The following is a 17,299-nucleotide window of genomic DNA, read 5'->3' as shown; positions in this document are numbered from 1 at the left end:
CAAAGCATTTCGAGCTATGGAGATGCAGACAGGCTAATAATAAAGAGATTACTCAAACAAAACACAACTCCAGGTGTGTTTTTGATGAAGAAACAGCGTTATAACATGGCCTAAAACTCACAAGAGTTCATTTTGCGTAATATAAGACATTTAAACATGCACCAGCATCACCCGATTCGATGATCCAAACATCTCACACAGAGAGTCTAATGAAAGGTGCAAGACAATAGGTTTTGGCTCCAAACTGGGACGCAAATGTGACTGAAATGGCGTGAGTCATTGGTTAGCAGTTCTATATTTGTTCGGAATTGTTCAAATAATAAATGATACGAGAGGGAACAGAACATACACAAAGACCGGAGGGATTAATGGACGTAATCAGCTTAGAACAGGTGCCTGATTTTATTAGTCACAACACATTATCGTCAATAGAGTTTTTTCGCTAATTGGATTTTTTGAACAGATTGATCTGATTTGAAAATGAATCACGAAGCAACAGTCTCCACGTGTGCTCTTAGATGTTGTTCAAAAGGTCCTATATTACGCAACATTGACTCTTGTGAGCTTTAATCCATGTTATAATGTTGTTACCTCCTCAAAAACAGACCTGGAGTTGTGTTTTTTTTTTTCATTCACACAAGCTCAAATGTTCTGTTCCACCTTTTGATGTCATCTAGTGGTAGTTTTCAAGTTAACAGCTCCTTTTACCTTCTGTTGTTGTGTTTAAGTTCCGTATTTGTCAGACTATAAGTCGCACCAGCCAAAAAATGAGTAATGAAGAAGAAAAAAACATAAGTTGCACCGAACTATACATCACACTTTTTGAGCGAAATTTATTATTGAAAGGCAAATTATAGTAATAACATCAGAGACAAAGAACTGACATTTTATCTTGAAGGTCAAGTTATAATAATAAAAGAATAGAGAACAACAGACTGTTAACGTCACATATGAACAGAACAAGTTTACCAAACTCTCCATCTCACTCCAAATCACTAAATCCATTCAATTCTTCATCCTCGGTGTCACTTCTGAGCAACTCCGTGACCTCCGGGGGTAAACATAGCGCCGCTTCCTCTTCTGTGTCGCTGTCGTCAGACTCAGCATCAGTTCCAGTTAGAATTATTCCGGCCTTTCTGAATCCCGACAGGATGATTTCAGTGTCACTGAAGTCCAGGCTTTGTCCATCCATCCAGTGACTTCCAGGAAAGTTTCATGATGCATCCTCCCAGTGTCACAAGTTTCTCTCACTCCAAACTTTCTTTCTGCTGCTCCATTACCGTTTTTGACTGAATATTTTGGTACTTGCAAAATATGATTTTCTTTGTGGGGGCATTTGTGTTCAATCTTAGTCACCTTTATAAGTTTGTATATTGTGTAAATTTTCAGTGGTGCAGAAGTAACGGTGCGATCGACTGACATGATACAGACAGAACAGAGGCTCTTTCTGCAGGAGACATGCGCAGTAGAGTGAAGTGACAGTGGTACAGGAGGAACAGGAGCAGCAGATACTAGTGAAATATGCAGCTGAAAACAGTAACTGAGCAGAAGAAAGAAAGTTTAGAGTGAGTGAGAAAAGCGGAGGATACTCTTAACTGCAATGAAGAAAACAAAAAAGCTAATCGCTGGCTAAAAGCTAGATTTAGCTAGCGTTGGCAGAAGTGATAGCCTGTTTCATCAGTCGATTTCACTTTGTGGAAACCGTCTGACCTCGCAGCATTAGGATTTGTTCGCTCGACGGTAGGCGGGTACGTTTTTTATTTAAGCAATCGCTGCTATTTGGTCGTGACCTATGTAATGCGCCAAATCCCGTAGGAAGAAGGACGATAACGTTTTTCCCCTTGATAAAATTCACCAAACATTGTCTTTGTTCTGGCTTTAAATCCTCGATCTCAAGCATCGTTGCCAACATAGAATGTCTGGCTTTTCGCTGATTGGCTGGTGCCCGAACTCGCACTTCCAGGGTTTATGCGGACTGTCTAAAGCAGGGGTGTCAAACTCATTTTGGTCCGGGGGCCGTATCCAACCTACTTTAATCCCAAAGGGGCCGGATCAGAAAACTCATGGCATATAAACCCCAAAAATAACAATAAGTTCAAATATTTGTGCAGAGAAACACAAATCTATTACAGAAATCTTTTTTAATTGATGAACTCTTTCTTTTACAAAATATTATAATATTATGAACAACCTGAAATTTTAAGAAAAATTCAATTTCAACACAATGTTTTAACATGAACTTGTATGTAAACAGGAATAAGAATAAGAAAATCCTGCACTCGGCTCCACTTTTCTCATGTTGGACATTTTTCTGATGAAGGTGTCACGGTCAACAGTCAAAACGATCGTCCTTTAAGAGCGTTTGGAAAGAGACAAGTCTTCATTTGTGCTGCTCTGGTGGGAGGGGCCACGTACAGAGACGCTGGAGACGCTGCTGTGATAAACACCACAGAAAATTAACAATATTTTAATAGAAAATATAATTTAAATATTTTGGTAGAAAATCACCCAAGGGCCACATTAAAGGTCTTGGAGTTCCGGATCTGGCCCCCGGGCCTTATGTTTGACACCTGTGGTCTAAACTATTCCGATTCCTGATCTAGTTGCTGGAGAGAAGTGAAATTGAGCGGAGGCATTAGGTGGCACCAGCCTGGTTACAGAAGTGACTCCAAAGATGAAGAATTGAATGGATTTAGTGATTTGGAGTGAGATGGAGAGTTTGTTAAACTTGTTCTGTTCTGTTGTTTCTGCTATAGTTTATCTGAAGAAGTGTTCATATGTGACGTTAACAGCCTGTTGTTCTCTGTTCTTTTATTATTATAACTTGACCTTCAAGATAAAATGTCAGTTCTTTGTCTCTGATTTTATAAAATACATTTCCCGACTTATAGTCCGGTGTGAGTTATATGTTTTTTTCTTCTTCATTACGCATTTTTTGGCTGGTGCGACTTATACTCCAGAGTGTCTTATAGTCCAGAAAATAACGCAAAAGGTAATTAATGTACAATTGCTGTGTAAATGTTTGGACAAGTAGTCTGACAGTTAACTGAGAGCTAAAGCCTGGATTTAGGACAGACGTTCCGCATATATACTCATGGATTTATGGTCTTGCATTCATAAACAGGAGATGTTCGTTGACCTCTGCACACTCAAAGTAGAGTAGTAGACTGGATTAATGAGTGACACGTTTACCAAAGTTGGGGTCAGCCGTCAGAAGAGCAGAGAAACAGCCCTCGAACCCTCCCAGCGTCTCGTCACTGCGCCATTTCACGTACTGCAAAATAAAAACAGATATCAGGCTCCAAATTTCTCCTCGTTGTTTTGAATACTTTCAGTCAGCATTTGACATTTTCTAGTCAGGGCCACATTCTGCGGAGATATCGATTCAGCCAGAGCATCTGATATTTATTTATTTGTTGTGACACAGTGAAGAGTTGTGCCTCTACTACTCATATGACGTCACAAAACAGGAAGACGTTTGGAAACATGCGGATGACGACTTCCTTTGGCGAAAGTAACTCTGACAAAATCTGAGAAAACTGAAAAAATGGCCCAGTTTTGTTCATCTAAATGCCATTGTATTCGTTCTTTTTTCCTATTATAAATTGCCAAAATCCAGCGTTGTGCATGAACGAGTTCAAATGAACGCGTTCATTGAACACGTTCATTTTTCAGTGAACTTTGAAATGAACGCAACACTTTTGTAAATCAAGAACTTGAACGTGAATTTGTTCAAATTATGTGTGATGAACGACGTACGTGGTTCAGTCCTGGTTTAGACCTGGTTTATTCCTGGTTTAGACCTGGTTCAGTCCTGGTTCAGTTCTGGTTTAGTCCTGGTTTAGACCTGGTTTAGACCTGGTTTAGTCCTGGTTCAGTTCTGGTTTAGTCCTGGTTCAGTTCTGGTATAGACCTGGTTTAGTCCTGATTTAGACCTGGTTCAGTTCTGGTTTAGTCCTGGTTTGGACCTGGTTCAGTCCTGGTTCAGTCCTGGTTTAGACCTGGTTCAGTTCTGGTTTAGTCCTGGTTTAGACCTGGTTTAGTCCTGGTTTAGTCTGGTTCAGTCCTGGTTCAGTCCATACGGCGCAAAAGTTCAGCATCTTAACAGTTCTTTTGGTGAGAGTAAATTAAAAGTGCTGCAATAGTCGTGTAATGTTTTACATTTTAAATACAGTAATATTGTAATGTAACAAATGACTTAGAAATGACAGTAACAAGTCATAAATAACACATTACAGTGTTAAAGTCACTTGTCCAACAGTGTATCTTGTAAAGTTGTTGTAAACTAGAAGTCAGTTTGAAAAATAAATGCAGCCTTTCATTTACAGATCTCATCTAAATATAAAATGAACTGAATTTTGAACTAGTTCAAAATTAAAATTGTGAACTATGAACGTGAACTATTCACTTTGAACAAGTGTGAACTGAACTTTGATCTAGTTCATGAAAGTGTGAACTTGCACAACACTGCCAAAATCCATGCAAGCCCTAAAATGAAGCGTTCTCCGGCATTTTTATTTTGCAAAAGGAGGACAACTGGAGGAAAAACATTGGAGACTCCTGCTCTAATTGATACTGTACTTGAATAAGCCTATAAAATGTTCTTTGCAGTACATTTTTCAAGGATAAAAAGCTTTTATTTTGGTATAAATATAATTGAAAATATAATAGAGAATAAACTAGTAAACCTTTTATAATTATTTTTATATAATATGGGAAAACAGCATACGATACAGGGGGTCAAGACAAAAAGACAAGGATCCGTGTTTAAAGGTGCATTGCGTAACTTTTCTGGTGGGGGGTCCGACAAATACAGCACTTTTCTCCATGGAGATGTTATTGCTTTGTCTGGAATGTTTCACAGCATGGCATTAAACCTTTCTATCTTCATGGAGTCCAAACCAGACCAAGTTACAGGTCAGATCTGTGGAGAGGCGACCCCGCTCACAGTCAGAACATCTGTTTTTTAAGGTATTTTTGAGCTATAAAACACCTGTAATTGAATGAATGTAAGGTAGAGCTGTTTAATGTCACACTGTGGAACATTCCAGGCAGTGCAATGACATCTCCACAGAAACAAGCAGGTGACGGAGCCTCCACCAGAAACGTTACACAGTGCACCTTTAAATTAAGAAAATTTGACTTTGAGTAGATTCAACTTGACAAGTAAAGTGATGTACCAATGGAATAAGTGTGTTTTACTTAATTTGTGCAATATTACATTTTGTTTCTTATTTTAAGTACAAAGAGTTGGCATTTTTCTTATCTTAAGTGCAGCAAGACGTATTTTCACATTTTAACTACAAATGTTCCATTGGCAGATCATTTTATTTGTCAACTGAAATTTCATCAAATCATGATCAAACTTTCTTAATTCAAGTCGTCTTTAAGGTGCATTGTGTAACTTTTCTGGTGGAGGGTCTGTCAAATTATTTTCTCCAGAAAGATGTTTTTGCTTTGCCTGGAATATTTCACAATATGGCATTAAACATTTTTATCTTCATGGAGACCAAACCAGACCAAGTTATAGGTCAGATCTGCAGAAGGGCGACCCCGCTCAGTCTCTCTCTCTCTCTTCTTTCTTTTCCTTCTTTTTAGCTTTAAAAACCACGTGGAATTGAATAAATGTAAGGTAGAGATGTTTAATGTCAGACTGTGGAACATTCCAGGCAGAGCAATGACATCTCCATAGGAACAAGCAGGTGATGGACCCCCAAAGCCGAGAAGTTACACCTTTAATTCAAGCAACAGTAAGATTTTATTCCTTATTTTAAGTGAAAAGAGTTGTTGTTTTTCTTATCTTAAGTGTAGCCAGATGTATTTTCATATTTTAAGCACAAAAAGTCTTGTTCCACTGGCAGATAATTTTACGTCAAGTGAAATTTACTCAAATCATGATAAAACTTTCTTAATTCAAGTCGTCTTAAATCTTAACTTTTCTGGTGGAAGCTTTGTCTGGAATGTTTCACAGTATTAAACCATTCTACTATCATGGACACCAAACCTGACCAAGTTACAGGTCAGATCTGTGGAATAGCGATCCCGCTCACAGTCAGAATGTTTGTTTTTTATGGTATTTTTGTAATTGAAAAAATGTGGAAGATTCCAGGCAGAGCAATGACATCTCCATAGAAAGAAGAAGGTGACAGACACTCAACCTAAAAGTTACATGGTGCACCTTTAATTCCAGAAAGAGTAGAGTTTGTTTCTTATTTTAAGTGTTGTTTTTCTTAGTGTAGCCAGATGTATTTTCATATTTTAAGCACAAAAAGTCTTGTTCCACTGGCAGATCATTTTACTTGTCAAGTGAAATTTACTCAAATCATGATAAAACTTTCTTAAATCAAGTCGTCTTAAATCTTAAGTTTTCTGGCCGAGGCTTTGTCTAGAATGTTTCACAGCATGGCATTTGACCTTTCTATCTTCATGGAGACCAACTAGACCAAGTTACAGGTCAGATCTGTGGAGATGCAACTCCGCTCACAGTCAGAATGTTTGTTTTTCTAGATATTTTTGAGCTATAAAACCACATTTAATTGAATAAATGTAAAGTAGAGCTGTTTAACGTCATATTGTGGAACATTCGAAGCAAAGCAATAACATCTCCATAGAAAAAAGCAGGTGATGGGCCACTAAACCAAGAAGTTACACCTTTAATTCACACAACAGTAAGATTTTGTTTCTTATTTTACGTGCAAAGAGTTGCTTTTTTTCTTTTTTAATCTTAAAAGTAGCACAAAACATCTTGTTCCATTAGTGGATAATTTTACTTTTGAAAGTTGAATTTGAATCTTACTTGTCAAGTAAAATTCACTCAAAACTTTCTTAATCCAGGTCATCATAACTTTTTAGACTTTAGTTGTTGCAGAGCGGTGCAGCTGCAGCTCCAGGCGCAGGTTCAGGTTGGAACCAAAGTTTTTAAGGACTTTTGTTGGACTTTACCTGAGACAGAACAGCGTCATAGAGCTTGCAGGCCTCGTTACTGGTTGTGGACAGCGGGAGCCCCTCCGCTCTCCAAGCCTGAAGACAAAACGTAAAAGTTATCAGACCTTACGTAATGCGCACTGATTACCCCGTGACTACATGACTTGGAGTTCAAATATTAGACTACGTAGCCTTTGTCCACTGATCCCAACGTTCTTAAATGTTGTTATACGTCTGGAAAGAGCTTCAATTTTAATATATTTTAACAATAATTTACTGTGATCGTTTCATTCAAAAGATTAACCAGGTCAAGTGGAAGACGCAGCGCCACAGCAGCAGCAGCAGCAGCGTCTCTCTCGCAGTTATAAACAAACAAAGCCGAGAATGCAAGAAATTTATGTCGTAATTCTAGTTGTGCTGCACTTATAAAAGCTTCCTCCACTCACCTGACAGTCTCTGAAACTCGAAGCGTTCATGTCGCTGCAAAACGGGACGCAAAAACGCACGGGGCGAAAAAAACGCAGCAAAGACGCAACTTTTACTTCCCACAAAAGAATCTCTGAGTCATAAACCAATAATATGACGGGATTTTCCTCTAGCCCCGCCCTCAAAGGCAACCAGCCAATCAGGACTCGCATAATATCACGTAGTAAAATGTTATAAAGGAACAGTGTGTTGTATTCTAATCTTATCAGAGATTCACAAAAAAAAAAAAAAAAAAAAAAAAAAAAGATAAATACAGAGCGCTAGATGATTTAAAGACATATTCTTACTATATAGAGAGACAACACGATAATAATGGAGATTCAGTAGGCTACAGAAGCAGGTTAGTGTATAAGATAAGATTTGATTTGATGATGTATTTTTTTATTTTTTATTTATTTTTTTTCTTGGGTGTATGAAGTGGAACAGAGTTTACTGCTGCACTAAACTCATGAGTTCTGTTATTATTATTCAATTCAATTAAAAAAGTTTATTGTCAATTTTCATATGAAACACACGAAGAACTGAAATTGTGTTCCTCACTTCCAATTTTCTAAGTAAATAACAGAAGTGTCGATTTGCAGATCGTGACTTGGACTCGAGTCAAACTTGAGTCATTATTTTTAGGACTTGAGACTTGACTTGATAAAATGGACTAAGACTTGGGATTCGACTTGGACTTAAAGGTCAGTGACCTGGGACTTGCCTCGGACTTGATGCCTGTGACTTGACCAACCAATAATATGACAGGATTTTCCTCTAGCCCCGCCCTCTAAGGCAACCAGCCAATCAAGACTCACACAATGTCACGTAGTAAATTATTGTAAAGGAACAGTGTTTTATTCTAATCTTATCAGAGATTCACAAAAAAACAAACAAATTATATCTATATCTATATCTATATATATATATATATATATATATAGATATATATATACACACACACATATATATAGACAAATACAGAGTGCTAGATGATTTAAAGACATATTCTTTCTCCATAAAGAGACAATAAGAAAATAGGGTCAGTCCATTTACCCTATTTTGTCAAATTTTGATGAAACTTGGTATATATGGTAAATAATAGCCAGAAAACCCAAAATTTCAATAATCAGTTAAATAATCGGACCAACGGTTTCTGAGATATCACAATTTCAATTTTTTCACTTTTTTGCGTGGTCACCGAGTTTCAAATTGCATTTACTTAGCAACTTACTTATTTACTGGTCCAATATCAAAAGCCAAAGTATCTTTGGAAAAGGGGAAATTGTAAGGAATCCAAATCTGGCATTTATTTTTGCATATTTGGCATGTCTTAAAATGGGGGTAAGTCAATTTCTAGGTAAATTTGTGTGAAAATTTCTGGTGTCATTGAGCTCGGGCGTGTCCCTTATTGTCAATTTCAAGGTCAAAATAGGTCAAAAGGTATTTCATCTCAAAAGTACTCAAATGCAAAAATAAATGCTAGATTATTCTTTATGATTTGCCCTTTCCATACACACCTTGGGTTTTGATATGGGACCAGAAGTTGCTGAGTAAATGCAATTTGAAATTCGGCGACCATACAAAAAAGTGAAAAAATAAAATAAAATTGCGATATCTCAGCAACCATTACTCCGATCATGCTAAAGTGTGAGCTTTTTGCTTTCTTGGCTATAACTTACCCATACACCAATTTTCTTTGCAATTGGGCAATGTGAGTTTTCAAATTGCAATTTTTTGGGGCGAACTGAGGTGGAATGACCTTATAATGTAGTTTCCATAAAGTGAAACTGGCTGATGAATCAGGCCAAACAAAACTGTCAGCATTGTAACAAAATAATTTAGTAAAATATACCAAAAAATGCTCTTGGTGATACATTGATACTGTATCATCACATTAAACAATACGATATATCAGTTTCAATATTTTTGCACACCCCTAATTAGGAATTACGTTTAAAATCTTGTCTTGTCTCGTTCTTGTGAACCCAATCTTGTATCTTGTCTCATCTTGTGGAAATTGTGTCTCGTCTCATCCCTATGCAGTAGTGGAAGCCAGAAAACCAGAAAAATTACACAGTGCACCTTTAACTAAAGTAACAAAATCTTTTAAATGCATTTTTATTGTGTAGTATTTGTCGTTTTATTCCACCTTAGTTCAGATATGCATCCATTTTCTTCCATTTTTCCAGGGTCGGGTCGTCTAAACAGGGTCCCCCCAGACTTCCCTCACCCCGGACGCTTCCTCCAGCTCCTCCGGGTTCCTCGAGTTCAGGTGTTTGAAATAAAGAGCGGGTCAGATTTAAGAGAACTGCATTGATTTATTGCCTTTTGAGCATACATCCATAACCCCTACGCACTTAGCTACATGAAGCATTTACAATACACGTCATGTGACAGACCGTTTTAAAAATTAGGGTTCATTTTCTTTACATTTTATACAGTTTTGCACACGTTAATAAATATCAGTCATTTCAAACTTATTTCACACACTCTAAAACGACACCCCGTAAAATCATTTCTTAAAACATTTTTATTCACAGCTTAAACCAAGTCTTATGCACATGTAGCGTAGGGGGCGCCGACGAGAAGCACAGCAGTGTCCAAGTACATCTGGATTTTTAAAACGGTTTAAAATGTTTGATTGGATTAGACCAAACTATGCGCTTTCCTCTTTCGCCGTTTTGAAGGGACGCACCGATTTCAAGCTTTTTCAGGTTTCCAATATCGATTTTTTTGGTTTATTTCCTATTTTAAGCATCTGCCAAGACCAGTAACTTTTCTGAAGGAGGGTCCGAGATGTTATTGCTTTGTCTGGAATGTTCCGCAGTATGGCTTTAAACTGTTCTATCTTCACAGAGACCGAACCGGGCCAAGTTAGAGGTCAGATCTGTGGAGAGGCGACCAGAGGTGGGGTGGGACCAAGTCGTCGTTTTGCAAGTCTCAAGTCTTTGACCTCAAGTCCAAGTCAAGTCCCAAGTCAAATCTCGAGTCACTGGTCCATAAGTCCAAGTCAAGTCCAAGTCGTCTACTTTGAGCTTCAAGTCATTTCAAGTCTTTAAACCAAAGTACCAAATATATCTTAAATTTTTGCAATTTATCTGACTTTTAAGATCATTTGTACTTAAAAAATTATAGTATATTTATATTTGAGAGTTTCTACAACTCTTATATACTCTATAAGTACATTTTGTTTAATTTTTCCTTTTTAATTGTCTTGACAAGGTCTTAGTGTGAATCATTACGGTCAGAATAGAACAAATTCAGATTAAAAAGTGCGTCTCAAGTCTCTGACCTCAAGTCCGAGTCAAGTCCAAAGTCAAATACAGGTAAGTCCAAGTCGAGTCTCGAGTCACTGACCCATAAGTCCAAGTCAAGTCCAAGTCGTCTGCTTTGAGCTTCAAGTCATTTCAAGTCTTTAAACCAAAGTAACAAATATAAATAACTAGATTTTTGCAATTTATACGACTTTTAAGATAAATTGTACTTTAAAAAAAAAACATGGTATATTTATATATGAGTATTTAAGAGTTGTAGAAATGTAAATGTTTCCTTTTGAAATGTCTTGACAAGATCTTAGAGTGAATCATTACAATCAGAATAGAACGAATTCAGATTTAAAAGTGCTTCTCAAGTCACAGGCCTCAAGTCCAAGTCAAGTCCAAAATCATTGACCTTCAGTAACCTCGTCTTAAAACTCACTTTTATTCTTTGGCTTTTAACACCGCGTGAGTTGTGTGGTCCTCTGTGTCTTTCATTTATTTTGTTTATTTTATTATTTATTTTTGTGTATTTTATTGGTTTTATTTATTTATTGCTATTCTATGATTTTGCTCTTATTTTATTTAACTGGTTTTATTATTTTCAGACTAGTATGATTAAATCTTAATGTTTATTTTATTATTTTATTATTGTTGTTATTATTATGTGTTTGTGCAGCACTTTGGAAACTGTTTGTTTGTGAAATGTGCTATAGAAATAAAATGGATTGGATTCAAGTCCATGTTGAGTCCCGAGTCTTAGTCCATTTTGTCAAGTCAAGTCTCGAGTTAAAAAAATAGTGACTCAAGTCTGACTCGAGTCCAAGTCACGACTTGCAAGACCCCACCTCTGCTGCTCAGTCAGAATTCCTGCTTTTCCAGGTATTTTTGAGTTATGAAACAACCTGTAATTGCATAAATGTAAGGTGGAGATGTTAAATGTCATACTGTGGAACATTCCAGGCAAAGCAATGAACAAATATATCCATAGAAACAAGCAGGTGAGGGATCCCCAACCAAAAAGTTACACAGTGTAGCTTTAAAGTAACAACAAAACTGCTTTGGGAAAAAAAATGTAAAAAAATGTGAAACGTTGTGGTACAACAGTGGCTATTAAATCATTTTGTTATACCAATTTAGACCAAAACGTGATATCATCAGAACCGATATCTTAGAACCGCTATCTGATCCATCAAAATGCTCAATATCGGAGCCGATATACGACACCAGTATCGTATCGGTGCATCCCTGATTCTAAGTGCCGCTCTTGTTATTATGGAGTTGCTGTGTTTGTGTCCTGAAAAAACAAAACGTCCAGTGAACGTGAGATATGTGACTAAAAACACAAACTGATAAAAGTTAAATTAGATGAAATAAAAACGGTAAAAAGGCATCTTCTTGAAGTGAAAACGTGTTAACACTGTGATAAACTGAATGTAGTGTTTCTGAGTGACGCTGCAGCATTAAACTGTGTCAGGCCAATGTGTAACTATATGAAAACAGTCCTGTGGCACAAACATGGGTCTGAGCACTGCATTATTCTCTGCATTATTAATATCCACAGTTCACAAAGTTAATGCAAATGGCTGCAGACTTTCCTAAAGCTGGAAGAACATTTCCTCCCAAAGTGAATTATTTCCACAGCTGTTTATCGCGCGGCTGCTGCCAACGCGGAGAACAAGAAAACTCCATTCTGAACATGAACAAAAACTTGTAAACATTAGTTGTCAATATGATAAACAGGCGTCACACAGGGAGGCCCCCGTGTTATCAAGTCTGCTCATACGCGTTAGTGTTTTGTGTTTGACTCTGCACCTGGAGCCTGGTGTCTGACATGCAGAGTCTGATGGGGTTGGAGTTATGCACAAGAGAAAACTAATGAGATTCCGGGCTCTCTCATGTGAATACGGAACTGTGTTTATCTAGTAAAAGCAAACAAACTGAATAAATACATAATATGCGTGGCCGTAGTTGATGGTATCTTAATGACTCCGTACAGTCTGATAGAAGAGAACAAATGTGCCTTTCAGATCGAGCGTGGTTCATTTCAATGCAGTTTGAGAAAAATAAAGGCAACTTCAGCGAAAAAAAAAAAACATCCTAAAATCGTGAAATTGTAACTGGACACCGGCCTCCAGCGTCGAAGTTCTGCATCCGTCTCTAAAAGGTCAAAAGTGGATGCTGAGTCGGACCTGCAAAAACAACTATACACAGAAGCAGAAGAAGTTTTTTTTGTTTTGTTTTTTACAAAGGCTGTACATCAGCAGGACTTCACTGCATTCTTCCCTTTAGATTTTCTTTAAACATTCTCCCAGAGTCCCCCGCGGTCCAGAGGCTTCACAAACTCCCACTGAGTGATAGAGGAAGGAAAAGGCCAAACTGCAAAGTGATTAAACAGTGGTGCCTTCGAACGGTGGACATGTAAACAACACGTCCCGCCGAACTGAGCTGCAGCCCTGGAGTCGAAAAAAGGAGCCGGAACATTCAGTGCTGCAGGTGTGAGGGGAGCAGGGGGCCGTGAGGGGGGCGGGGCTGTGCGGAGGAGGGGGAGGAGGAGGAGGAGTTCACTGCGTGTTAAATCTGTAATGTCTGCGTTCTTAGGTCCAGTTGAGGTTGAATCCTTTCGAGAGCATCACCTCCTCCAGGTCCTTGTCCTCCTCTTTCTCTCGGAGACGCTGCTCTTCCAGGAGGGCCACCAGAGAGTCCCTCTGCTCCACCACCTCCAACATCTCGTTCAGGATCTGCTTCTCCTGCGCCAGCTCCTGTTCTGTTTTCAAGTTGTCTGAAAGGCACAGAACGGACATTTAAAAGGTCCAATATTACGCAAAATTGACTCTTGTGACTCTTCTTCATTATTTGTCTCTAAAACATTTAATTTTTATTTTTATTTTTGATTTTGTGTTTAAACGAGTAATGGAAAAAACAGATAATGGTTTCCCGTTTTATCCAATTTTGACCATGGATATATAATAAGAACTGGAGATGCTGAAATTTTGTGCTGCATATGGACTGAACCAGGACTGATCCAAGGATCCAGGTCTAAACCGGGTCTAAACCGGGTCTAAATGTCGAAATCGGGTCTAAACCGGGTCTAAACCAGGACTACATCAGGTCTAAAACAGGTCTAAACCAGGTCTAAACCAGGTCTAAACCAGGTTTAAACCGGGACTACATCAGGTCTAAACCAGGTCTAAACCAGGTCTAAACCAGGTCTAAACCAGGACTACATCAGGTCTAAAACAGGTCTAAACCAGGTATAAACCAGGACTACATCAGGTCTAAACCAGGGCTATATCAGGTCTAAACCAGGTCTAAACCAGGTTTAAACCAGGTCTAAACCGGGACTACATCAGGTCTAAACCAGGTCTAAACCAGGTCTAAACCAGGACTACATCAGGTCTAAAACAGGCCTAAACCAGGTCTAAACCAGGACTACATCAGGTCTAAAACAGGTCTAAACCAGGTCTAAACCAGGACTAAACCAGGACTATATCAGGTCTAAACCAGGTCTAAACCAGGTCTAAACCAGGTCTAAACCAGGTCTAAACCAGGTCTAAACCAGGACTACATCAGGTCTAAAACAGGTCTAAACGAGGGCTATATCAGGTCTAAACCAAATCTAAACCAGGTCTAAACCAGGTCTAAACCAGGACTAAACCAGGACTTTATCAGGTCTAAACCAGGACTTTATCAGGTCTAAACCAGGTCTAAACCAGGTCTAAACCAGAACTAAACCAGGACTAATCCAGGACTAATCTTAGACTAATCTTGGACTTGGTGCAGGGTGTCCATAAAGTGCGATCGGGCGACGGCTGCGATTAGTCCCGTGGGGCGTGGAGCTCTGCACCAGTCCTTTCGCCTGCAATCACCCAGCAGTCTATGCATGAGCACCCCCGGGCCTGCCCCGACACTCAGTCCTGTTTTAGTCCTGGTTCAGTTTCTGGCTTAATCCGGCATCTCCTGTTTTTATTATAGATGCCTTGGTCAAAATTGGATGAAATGGGAAACGGCCGTTATCCGTTTTTTCCATTACTCATTTAAACACAAAATAAAAAATTGAAAAAATGAATCATTATCTGTTATTTCATTTTGGATTTGGAGACAAATAATGAGGAAAATAACTGTATTTTTTCCTTTTCTTATTTTGGTTTTAAGTTGAAAAATGATTTAACGAATGATTGAACGGATTTTTAAGGCACGTTATAATGTTGAAACCTCCTCAAAAACATACTTGGAATTGTGTTTTGTCATTTATGTTTTTCATTCACACATGTTTGAGTTACTCTTTATTGCTAATTTGTCTACATCTCCAAAGCTCAAAATGCTCTGTTCCACCTTGTGATGTCATGAAGCAGTAGTTTTTGAGTTAACAGCTTCTTTAAACTTTTATTCTGTAGAGATTGGCAATTCCAGAGCTGAGATTATCCAAATGATTCTAGTGAAGGTGCATGGAGTTTAAAAACACAGTGGAGCACTTCCTGTATTACCACATAACATCACAAGGTCGAGTGTTTTCTGTCTGAGAGAACATCTGAGACATGTGTGAATGAAACAAAACACAACTCCGGGTCTGTTTGTGAAGAGGAAACAACATTATAACAGACCAGATCAGAAAATGGTGCAATATGGACTCTTTAAATTGTAAATACGCGGTAAAAAGACGAGGCAGCGGGCTTCTCATCAGCATTCACACACTCACCTTCCACTGCCATCCTCTCCCTGAGTTCCTGCTGCAGTCGGCTCTGTCTGTCCTCCAGCTCCAGCTCTCTGGCACTGACACACACACAGACAGGTGCGTTTAAAGACACACACAGGCCACATTTATCTTACACATCCTTTTTAAATGATTCCTTCTTGTCCAAACCGCAAACATACCAACGCTCGGAAAAGGAGATGGTGTTTTATTGATACTTTGCAGCTAATATCATCAATATCTGAGGCTTTGTTAGACTTTAATCTGAGCTTTATTTTGACAAATTGATCAAAAATAACTGTTATCATATTTTTCGGACTATAAGTCGCTCTGGAGTATAAGTCGCACCAGCCAAAAAAAGCATAATGAAGAAGAAAAAGACATATATAAGTCACACTGGACTATAAGTTGCACTTTTTGGGGTAAATTTATTTTATGAAATCAGGGACCAGGAACTGACATTTCATCTTGAAAGTCAAGTTATAGTGATAACAATAGAACAGAAAACAACAAGCTGAAAAGGCGTCTGTACGATAACATAACATATCAACAATTATTCAGATAACTAGAGCATAAACAACAGAACATAAGTTTACCAAACTCTCAAGCACATATTTGTTTACGTTTTACAGAAACGAAACTTAAACCCACATGGCTAATTTGTATAAACTAAAGGCTCAAAAAACAGCTCGCTCCTTGTGCGCTGATACGGCTCAGCAAGACTCAGTGGAATATGAGTGTTCTTTCTGTGACAGAGGGGTGTTCTGCTGATGGTGAGTCTGGTCTGTGCTTCTATCGCATTTCAGATGGTTCATGTTAAACTTTTCAGAGATTATCCGTCTGCAGGTTGTACACGTAGACCTTTAGAACTATACTTCACTCTAACTGCAAAACCGCCTGAGACACTGGTCACATGACTAGGCTGGCATCATGTCATCAAAAACAAGCAAGTAGAGCATGTGGGCTTCTACCCTGTGTTTTTAAAGTTTCATTCATATGTTAATACGCCCTGTAATTAATCTCTGTGTTCCTTGACATGCTGTGTATGTTTTTGGACTTTGGAGTGTCAATGGTGAATGTATATGGGACAGATAAGGGGTGTATCTCCAACCTTTAGCATCTGCCAGTCTGTTATGGGACACGTGTTTGGACAAACTGCTGTGTATTTTTCCATGAAGATGTTAACTCAATAGTTATGCTGGTATAAAAGGCATCCAGTTTTTCTGTGCATCAGTGGGGGAACGCCGACCGCATTGTCGAGGGACGACCGACGCACAGAGAGACGCCGCGTAGGCAAAATCATGCTGGATCAACTTGAATCTTGAGACCTGAATCTGCCTGACTCAAATAAAGAGACTTTTCTAACTCTCCAAGTCTCTTTCTTAAGATCCTCTGTTCAGGCTGCCTCCAGGAGAAGCTGACAAGCACAGTTCAAGTTGCAGCAACCGATTTCGAACTGAGGAAGATGGCAAGTGTGAAAACAGTTTTTTTGTGGACCGTGTATTAGCGAGTAGTTCTAGCGCCGCTCTTTGTCTCTGGTTTGTTTACACTGTTTTCCGCAATAGCATCACATGATCGATTTCACAAACCCAGCGAATCAGGAAGGCGCAAATCACAGTGACGTGGAACTTCTAGAACTTCTACATCAGTGTATCAATGTTTTCAGGCGTCCACACGGTGTCGGATCAGATCTGTACTCAGATGAATTCATGGGAGCTGGCGGCACCAGATCATTCCGTCTCTGGAGCCGTTTTTCATCGGATTAGTGTGGACGAACACTGCATCCACAACGGAAACGACTCGAATACGTACCAGTGTGGACGGGGCCTTAGTGAATGACTGAAAAAAGTTGACTAATACTAACTCGCTTGTCATTGTGATGTTATTTGTGTGTGACTTGTTCAGCAGCACAATTGAGCTCACCTGCTGTCGTTCCAGCTCAGTCACTTCTTTATGG

General features: G+C 38.7%; 2 protein-coding genes across 4 annotated transcripts in view; both read right to left on the bottom strand.

Annotated features, from left to right (window-relative positions):
• Positions 1-7,474, bottom strand: part of ttc38 (tetratricopeptide repeat domain 38) — a 57,395-nt gene extending 49,921 nt beyond the window's left edge. Inside the window, exons 1-3 of the mRNA XM_020941183.2 lie at positions 7,371-7,474; positions 6,943-7,020; positions 3,193-3,274 (exon numbers count right to left, since the gene is read on the bottom strand). Coding sequence (XP_020796842.1) covers positions 3,193-3,274; positions 6,943-7,020; positions 7,371-7,400 — 190 coding nt within the window. The 5' untranslated portion in view covers positions 7,401-7,474. The remainder of the gene's footprint in view (positions 1-3,192; positions 3,275-6,942; positions 7,021-7,370) is intronic.
• Positions 7,475-9,690: 2,216 nt separating this feature from the next.
• The window catches only part of mical3a (microtubule associated monooxygenase, calponin and LIM domain containing 3a), a 203,302-nt gene continuing 195,693 nt past the window's right edge, over positions 9,691-17,299 (bottom strand). For all 3 annotated transcript variants that reach the window (XM_055155999.1, XM_055156000.1, XM_020941178.2), the window contains 2 exons: positions 15,349-15,422; positions 9,691-13,431 (listed from right to left, as the gene is read on the bottom strand). In XM_055155999.1, coding sequence (XP_055011974.1) covers positions 13,247-13,431; positions 15,349-15,422 — 259 coding nt within the window. In that variant the 3' untranslated portion in view covers positions 9,691-13,246. The remainder of the gene's footprint in view (positions 13,432-15,348; positions 15,423-17,299) is intronic.

This window comes from Boleophthalmus pectinirostris, unplaced genomic scaffold (genome assembly GCF_026225935.1).
Source record: "Boleophthalmus pectinirostris isolate CB_2022bp ecotype Guang Dong unplaced genomic scaffold, ASM2622593v1 HiC_scaffold_2, whole genome shotgun sequence".
NCBI classification, from domain to species: Eukaryota; Metazoa; Chordata; class Actinopteri; order Gobiiformes; family Gobiidae; genus Boleophthalmus; species Boleophthalmus pectinirostris.
This window is presented reverse-complemented; position numbering and strand designations above follow the sequence as displayed.